The sequence below is a fragment of the Mastacembelus armatus genome, chromosome 21 (assembly GCF_900324485.2).
Source record: "Mastacembelus armatus chromosome 21, fMasArm1.2, whole genome shotgun sequence".
Lineage (NCBI taxonomy): Eukaryota > Metazoa > Chordata > Actinopteri > Synbranchiformes > Mastacembelidae > Mastacembelus > Mastacembelus armatus.
Window position 1 is genome coordinate 26870552 of NC_046653.1, and position 9157 is coordinate 26879708.

At 38.0% G+C, this 9157-nt stretch overlaps 2 protein-coding genes across 2 annotated transcripts; one reads left to right on the forward strand and one right to left on the reverse strand.

Moving 5' to 3' along the window:
• The first annotated feature begins 1079 nt into the window (after positions 1-1079).
• On the forward strand, positions 1080-2006 carry LOC113123917 (olfactory receptor 6N2-like). The gene has a single exon (XM_026296293.1). It carries the CDS (start codon positions 1080-1082, stop codon positions 2004-2006), a length of 927 nt encoding a protein of 308 aa, XP_026152078.1.
• Positions 2007-7990: 5984 nt separating this feature from the next.
• On the reverse strand, positions 7991-8926 carry LOC113123203 (olfactory receptor 11A1-like). Its single transcript, XM_026295024.1, has one exon. The coding sequence runs from the start codon at positions 8915-8917 to the stop codon at positions 7991-7993; it is 927 nt and encodes a 308-aa protein (XP_026150809.1). The 5' UTR covers positions 8918-8926.
• Positions 8927-9157: the final 231 nt, after the last annotated feature.

The window sequence follows — 9157 nt, forward strand, 5'->3', positions numbered from 1 at the left end:
GTCAGTGTGTGGTCCCTGTATTCAGTGTATTCCCGAGCTCTATGCTCCTGTGTTGTTTCCCAAAGTCCCGTGTTGTCTGCTGTTAACCCTTTGTGTCCCTTCGATCCAAGCCTTTGTTCTGTATTTTTGAGTTCTGTTAATAAACCCTGTCTGCACTGAGTACTGGTCCTGTGAGCGTTTTGGTCCTTTTAAAAACAAGAGCCTTCGGGCTCTGACACCTTCGCCACCTCTACCTTCACCTTATGGTGACTTTTCCCTGTACTCCTGTCTGTTCTCTTCTGTCCTCTCAGTGTCCCACTTCTCCTTAGCTAACCTTTTCCTCTTAACACACTCCTGAAGTTCCTCATTCCACCACCAAGTCTCCTTATCTGCTTTCCTCTTTCCAGATGACACAAGTACCCTCCTACCTGTCTCCCTGATCACTTTAGCTGTAGCTGTCCAGTCATCTGGAAGAACCTCCTGTTCACTACAACCATTTCCATCCTTTTTGCAAAGTCTACCACCATCTGTCCTTCTGCATTCCTGTCCTTCATACCAAACTTACCCATCACTTCCTCGTCCCCTCTGTTTCCCTCACCAACATGTTTGTTGAAGTCTGCCCCGACTGGGTCACGACCGATCCGGTATGGAAGTCATATTTGTGATTCCCATGTTTGATTTGGCTTAAATTTTACATCGGATGCCCTTCCGGACACAACCCTCTGCATTTTCCCGGACTTGGGACCAGCACATGAAGACACTGGATTGTGCCCCCCTGTGGTTGCATTAGCTGAAACATAAAGTCATAAAGATCAAATGATATTGTAGCTTCAGGTCTCCGGAGGTTGATAAAGTTCTTTACAGATCAGTTTCTACTTCACTAAAAAGTTTAATGAGATCCATGGAGGGTGAAGCAATCTAATAAAAACTGTCCACAACCAACAAACAGTTCATTTTCTTTAGCTGAGCCTACATCAATTACATTTCAATGTCAGCTATCTAACAGTGTTGGTGTAGTAATAATCAGACTTCTTTATTGCTTTGTTGATATTCACTGTTTATATAATCTGTTTTCTTTCTGAATATTTCAGATAACACTAATGGATTATGAGTTAAATCTCACATATATAACTCTTGATGGGTATGTTGAACTGGACAAATACAGATTTGTTTATTTTGTGATCATGTTTACAGCATATATTCTAATAATCTGCAGTAATTCTACTATTGTGTGTCTGATAGTGATTCACAAAAACCTCCATGAGCCTATGTACATTTTCATTGCAGCTTTGTTAATGAACTCTGTTCTTTTCAGCACTGCTATTTACCCAAAGTTTATGATTGATGTTTTATCTGAAAAACAGATCATATCATATTCAGCATGTCTCTTTCAGGGTTTTTTTATTTACAATCTAGGTGGTTCAGAGTTTTTACTGTTGGCAGCCATGTCCTATGACAGGTATGTGTCTATATGTAAACCTTTGCAGTATCCAACTATCATGACAAAAACCAATGTGAGTATTTTCCTGTTTTTAGCTTGGTTTTCATCTGCATGTCATTTTGCAGGCCTAACAATACTGAATGCTAAAACTAAACTGTGTAACTTTTCTTTCAAAGGAATATCATGTAACAATGTAATTTATGAGCTTCATTGTGTAAGATCAAGTGTAAGTACTTTATATGGAGCAGTTGGTTTGATATACCTGGTAATTCTCCCTTTTCTCTTCATAATTTTCACGTACACAAAGATTCTTATTATCGCCTATCGAAGTGGTAGAGAAGTCAGGAGAAAAGCTGCAGAGACCTGTTTACCTCACCTGCTGGTTTTAATCAGTTTCTCCTGTTTGAGTATGTATGATGTGATTATAGTTAGAATTGAATCCAGTTTTCCAAAAACTGCACGTTTAATAATGACTTTACAAGCAGCTTTGTACCATCCTTTGTTTAATCCACTGATATATGGACTGAAAATGAAAGAAATTTCTAAACATCTCAAAAGGTTGTTCTGTCCAGCCAGAATCATCTGATGACAGAGGTTTGCCTGTAACACTTTACAATCATGTTCAAATCATACACCTAACTGACTTTGACTCATGCATGACTCATGATTTACTGCTTGAATTACTTTGAGGTGTATGATGAATTTCTGTTTCTTACCATTCACAAATGGTCAGATCACTATGACTTTCTGTGATTAGTTCATACTTCATAGATCATCAATTAAAGAATGGCAATTCACAGTTTGGTTCTTGTTTGGACCAGTGGGTTGTGATAAGTTTGCTACATGCTTACAATTATCACTCTAAACGCACTGGATATAACACATTTATATTGAATTCTCTTACAAACAAATCTTAATCATATGAGTGGAGCACTGAATGGACTCTTTTGAGCCATACTGCAATCCATATTTTTCATCACTATTTAGGAATGTAGTGCATACACTGCCTGGCCAAATAAATGTCACCATTTGGATTTACAGTGCATTCAGAAAATATTCAGACCCCCTTCACCTTTGTTCATTTTGTTATGGTGCAGCCTGATACTACAATTATTTTATTTCTTCTTAAAATCTTGATTTAATGTTTTTAACAGAAACATGGTTAGATAGCAGGACAGGAAATGCAGTTCTTATTGAATCCACTCCTCCTAAATTTACATTTCTATCAGAAATAATAAACTGCACAACACAGATACCAACTCTGCAGCCATCCAGAATTGACACACTTTACACCCCTAAATTACCCCTGTAAATGACATAACAGTTGAAAAGATCATCTCTAGTCTGAGTTCATCCACCAGCTGCCTTGATGTTTTACCCACTAGATTTCTGAAATCAGCACTAAGCAGTTTGTTACCACAACTCACTCAATTAGTTAATAACTCATTACAGTCTGGAACATTTCCAAGGGCCCTGAAAATTGCTGTCATCAAGCTTATCCTGAAGAAGAGCAGCCTTTATGCTATGGTACTGAACAACTACTGACACATATCAAACCTGCCGTTTTTAGGCAAACTCATTGAAAAAGTTGTTTAGTCTCTGTCTTAGTGCTGCTGGATCTAAGTGCTGCTTTTGACACAGTGGACCATGTGATCCTGTTACAAAGGTTAGAGGACTGGATAGGGATCTCTGGTACTGCCCTTAAATGGTTTAAGTCCTATCTTGAAGACAGGAAATATTTCATTGAAGTTGGTAACTGTGTGTCAGACCAAATGGCGTTGACATGTGGAGTCCCCCAGGGGTCCACCTTGGGACCCTTTTTGTTCAATCTTTACATGTTTCCTTTAGGCCAGTTAATACGCAATAAGCAATAATGTGTCCTACCATAACTATGCAGATGACACTCAGATTTACATTTCACTCACAGCTGTTGAGTATGGACCAGTCGATTCACTGTGCAGCTGTATTGAACAGATCACTGTGTGGATGCAAAACAACTCTCTCCAAATAAACAGTGACAAGACTGAAATAATTATCTTTGGACCCCAGAAACAAAGAGAAAGTGTCAGCAGTCACCTCGAGTCTCTTTCTCTAAAATTTAAAAATCAAGTTAGAAATCTAGGGGTAATCATGGACTCAGACTTGAATTTTAACAGACACATTAAATCGATAACATCCTCAGCATTTTATCATCTCAAAAACATTGCCAGAATCAAAGGGATCATGTCTAAATCAGACTTGGAAAGACTCATCCATGCATTTATCTCTAGCAGGTTAGATTACTGTAACGGCCTGTTCACGGGCTCTCAAAAAGAGCTGTACAGTACATTCAGAAGACTGCTGCTCGGGTCCTGACTAGAACTAGAAAGTACAACCACATTACTCTTGTTCTCAGATCTCTGCACTGGCTTCCTGTCGCTCAGAGAATAGACTTTAAAACAGCGCTGCTTGTGTATAAGTCTGTTCATGGCTCAGCACCACATTACATTTCTGACATGTTACTGCCATATGAGCCATTTCGAACTCTGAGAACATCAGGGACAGGCCTTCTACTCGTGCCCAGAGTCAGGATTAAACAGGGAGAAGCAGCGTTTCAGTTCTATGCAGCTAAAACCTGGAATAGTCTTCCCGATGATGTTAGAAAGGCCTCATCTCTGGCAATGTTTAAGTCCAAGCAAATAACCTTTCTTTTTAGGTGGCATATAACAGATAACAACTGACAGTGTTTTATCTGGGCTCAGTTTCCTTTAATCTTGCCTATGTACTTTTAACTAGTCTTTTATTTCTGTAAAGCACTTTGAATTACTCTGCATATGAATTGTGCTATACAAATAGACTTGCCTTGCAGTTGTTAAAAATTCAATATTTTTTTCTCTCATGAATCTACACTCAATGCCACATGACAAAGTGAACACAGAATTTTACGAATGTTTGCAAATTTATTAAAAACAAAAACTGCAATATCATTTACATTTGGCAGCATTTACAGCCTCAAGTCTTTTTGGGTATGACGCAATGAGCTTTGCACACCTGGACTGGGGGATTTTCTGCAATTTGTCTTTAAAAATCCTCTTAAGCTCTGTCAGGTTGGATGGGGCCATCGGTGGACAGCCATTTTCAGGTCTCTCCAGAGATGTTGGACAGAGTTCTGGCTGGACCACTCTAGGACATTCACAGGGTTGTCTCTAAACCAGTCCTGTGTTGTTTTGGTTGTGGGTGTAGGGTCGTAGTCACGTTGGAAGCTGAACCTTCCGCCCATCCTAAGGTCCTGAACACTGGGGAACAGGTTTTCATTGAGGATATCTCTGCACTTTGCACCACTCAGCTTTCCCTCAACTCTGACCAGTCTCTCCGCCCCTGCTGCTGAAAAACACACCCACAGCATGATGCTGCCTCCACCATGCTTCACTGTTGGGATGGTACTGGGCAGCTGATGAAAGGTTTCTGGTTTCCTCCAGACATAATGTTTAGAATTGAGGCAAAACGGTTCAGTCTTCATCAGACCAGACCAGAGAATCTTTTTTTTTCCACAGTCTGAGAGTCCTTCTGTGATTTTTTTTTTTTTTTGTAAACTCTAAGCAGCTTTCATGTGTTTTGTACTAAGAGGCTTCTGTCTAGCCACTCTGCTATAAAGCCCAGATCGGTGGAGGGATCAATGAAGAAGTTTGCCATCTTACTAAGAGGTGACCAAGAAATGATGGTCACCTCTTAGTAAGATGGAAACCTCTTAGTAAGATGGAAACTTCTTCATTTTGAGTACTGTGGAGACCCCTGTGCTCCTGGGAACCTTCAGTGCAGCAGAAATATTTAGTATCCTTCCACAGCTCTGTGCCTATCAACAATCCTGTCTCTGAGCTCTGCAGGCAGTTCCTTTGACCTGTTTTTCCCCTGATATGCATTGCCAGGCATGGGCCTATTCAAATCATGTCCAATCAATTTATTTTACCACAGCTGGGCTCCAATCAAGGTGTAGAAACATCTCAGCAATGATCAAGAGAATTGGGAGGCACCTGAGCTAATTTTCACATCGTTGCAAATGGTCTGAATACTTATGGAAATGTGATAAAATACTGTTTTGTCGTTATGTGGCTCTGAGTAGGACTGATAAAAAATGATCATAAAGAACTGTAGTATCAGGCTGCAGCATTATAAAACTGAAAAAAGTGAAGGGGGTCTGAAGACTTTCACAGAAGAAATGTGTCCAAAAAAAGTTTGAAAGTTCATGATTGGAGACCACTGAAAGAGTTGGTCAAGTTGCATCATAGAATATTCACAGCAGAAATCACATTTACGTTTAAAAACCTGTTTTCGAATCTTGGTTGAAATCTTATTTATATTCCTTAACTTTCAAATCAGAATGACTTTTGCACTTTGGTGTTTTTATTATTTATATAGTTTTGCTTTACTATTTTGTATTTATTCGTTGCTTTTACCGATTTTAATTATCTGCACATTTTATTGTAATATGTTGTTTCATAGAACAGTACTTTGGCTCGACCTGGTTGTTTTAAATGTGCTATATAAAAATAGTAGCAGTTAGAACCTGTAATGAGCACAGTTTCTGGAGACACAACAGGCAACTGTTTAGTGAAAAATTCCTAAAAAATGAACTATAATGTTTGTAAGGAAACTAAACAAATCCTGACATGAAATTATTTCCAGTGATCAGACAAATCACATCTCTGCAATATTATTTCACAATAAGGAATCAGGGTTGATGAAATTAGTTTGTTTTACCCTGAAAGAACAACTTCTTGACGTGTTTATAAATTTCTTTCATTTTTAGTCCATATATAATTGGATTAAATAGAGGATTATACACAACTAACTGTAAAGTCATTACTAAATGTGCAGTTTTAGGGAAATCAGTTTCCAGTAATAACATCATATATTACTAAAAAGAAATAGTTGAATAAAACCATCAGGTGAGGTAAACAGGTCTGTGCAGCATTTCTTCAGACTTCTCCAGAGCTGTGATAACATATTATTAGTATCCTGGTGTATGTAAAAAGAATGAAGAGCACAGGGAGAACAACAATATTTGACAAAAAATATTTGAAAAAACACAGGTGAAATCAATCACTTAATCAAGTGAGTGTAGACGGAGTATGTAACCAGACCCTGTATGGTCCTTCAAAGTAATAGAATGAGACATGAAGTCAAGTTGCCGATCATCACATTAATGTAATTGACTATTGACAAATGATTGTTCTTGCAAGATGTAGGAAAACCATGGGTGGATCTACAGGGGACTACAGTGTGGGAGGTGGGTGCCAGCTGCCACCCCACCCCCACACTGTAGTCCCCTGTCGTTTATTGAAGTTTAAGAATGAGTGGGAAGTGTTTATAAATGGAATGTAGGAATAAATATATTGTAAAAATAAATGTTAATTGTATTGTAATTGCATTTTTACTGTGTATAAGGACCCCTGTGTACCATCTCTGTATACAACCCTACCAAAACATTTTGCCACCCCATTTAAAAGTTTCGAGATCTGCCACTAATGCACAAATCTGGTTCATGTGTACCCTGATTGGAACATGTAGCAGCCCACATTATATGACAGTAAATTATGGGGGGGCTGAAGTGTAAAGACACATTTATGTTGAGCCAGTCTGCTTTTATTATAATGATACCAATTAATTTAGTTACATTACTACAGAGATTATTTGACTTTTGCAACTTCATGGTATTACATTACTGTTGACTGGAAGTTACTTTAGTGAGTTCTCATAGGACAAATACATATACAGATAAAGTGACACAATGACAGCTGATCCAATCTACAGTAACACAATGTAAGTACCACAGTATAATAAATACATAAATTTAAACAAATCAACAGTTAAAAAGGGACAGACATTATGCGTCTTAGCTTGAACTTCATATTGCTGTAGATGCACCAATCTGTTACAGAGAAAACTTCACCAAGAGGATTCATCATTACCTGTCACTACACCCACTAGTCGGGTGTCATCTGTAAAATTAAACATTTGTACAGACTGAAAGTGGGAGAAACTACGTGACCTGTCCTAACTGTCTGCTTCCTCCAATGTAGAACAGCTAAAATCCACTTACACAGGGAGCAATGAACTTCGAGATGAAGGAGTTTGTCCTACAACTTGGATTCACACAGAGCTGTGGGTTGTAAATAACACTCTAGGATATGTCTCCAAATGTTCATGTATAGAACATAGGCACATGCAAATTGCATCATCCACTGATTTGTTCTGTTAGTGTGCAAACTGACTTAAAAATCCTGTTACAAACCATCAATGAAAAACCTCTGAAAAACACAATAAACCTGAAATAGCATGTAGGTGTTATTACACACATATTGATTTGTACAAGAAAAATCTAAGATCCAGACTGAAACTTGTAGCCCACAGGACAGAAATGACTGGTTTTAGAGAAACTACAGAAAACAGTCACCACATTGTTGGAGCTGACAATGGTCTTTACTGAGTGTTAGTCATCAGAACAAACCCTGACATGAAATTCTTTCCACACATCAGAGAAATATCACCTCTGGATTGTTATGACTGAAGAACTAATCAATACTGAATACCTTAATTCTTTTTGTCTATATGTAGCAACCGCTTGAGGTGTTTAGAGATTTCTTTCATTTTTAGTCCATAGATAATTGGATTAAATAGAGGATGATACAAGATCAGTTGTAAAGTCATTACTAATTGTGCAATTTTTGGAATATCTGATTCCAGTCGCATTAATATGACATCATATGTGCACAGCAAGGAAAAGTTGATCAAAACCAGCAGGTGAGGTAAACAGGTCTCTGCAGCTTTTTTCCTTACTTCTTTGCTACTTCGATAGGCGATTACAAATATCTTTGCATATGTAAAAAGTATGAAAATCATAGGAACATATGCAACATTTAGCAAAATGAACAAACCAAGTATGGATAAAGCTCTTGAAGGCACACAGTGAAGTTTGTAAATTGAGTTATTGCAAAAAATGACTTTCAGAGTAAAACCACAGAGTTTTTGATTAGCGCTCAGTGTTGCTGTTCCCCCAACCTCACATGCAGGCACAAGCCAAGATAAAGCCAGAATGACACTAATTGTTCTTTTTGTCATGATAGTTGGATACTGCAGAGGTTTACATATAGACACATACCTGTCATAGGACATGGCTGCCAACAGTAAAAACTCTGAACCTCCCAAAGCGTAAAACATATAAAACTGAACCAGACAGGCCTGATAAGATATGATCTGTTGTTCAGATAAGAAGTCAATCAGTAGCTTTGGGTAGATATTAGTGCTGTAAAGAACAGAGTTCAGTAACAAAGCTGCAATGAAGATGTACATAGGCTCATGGAGGTCTCTGTGTTTCCAGATCAGGTACACAATAGTAGAATTACTGCAGAGTATTAGAATATAAACTGTAAAAAGAACCATAAAATAAAGATATCTGTATTTGTGAACCTCCACATGCCCACCAAAAATTAGATATGTTATATTTACTTCTTCCCCCATTAAGTTAAATATAAACTATTGATTATTCTGGCAGACAGACAATATCGAACAGGAATATGTAAATAAAATAGAAGAGGATTTTGCTTTGAAAATTGTAGTAACACTTCTGCTGTATTAGTTTCGTATATTGACTCACAGTTACCTGATCTTCAAAGTGCTCATGTCCAAACCTCAGAGAGAGAACAGTTGGACCCTGTGAAATATTTTTATCAGCCTGATTCATCCTCCATGGATCTCATT

Coding starts and splice junctions, on each gene's coding strand:
- LOC113123917 (XM_026296293.1), top strand. CDS start 1,080: ATGGATTATGAGTTAAATCTCACATATATAACTCTTGATGGGTATGTT.
- LOC113123203 (XM_026295024.1), bottom strand. CDS start 8,917: ATGGGGGAAGAAGTAAATATAACATATCTAATTTTTGGTGGGCATGTG.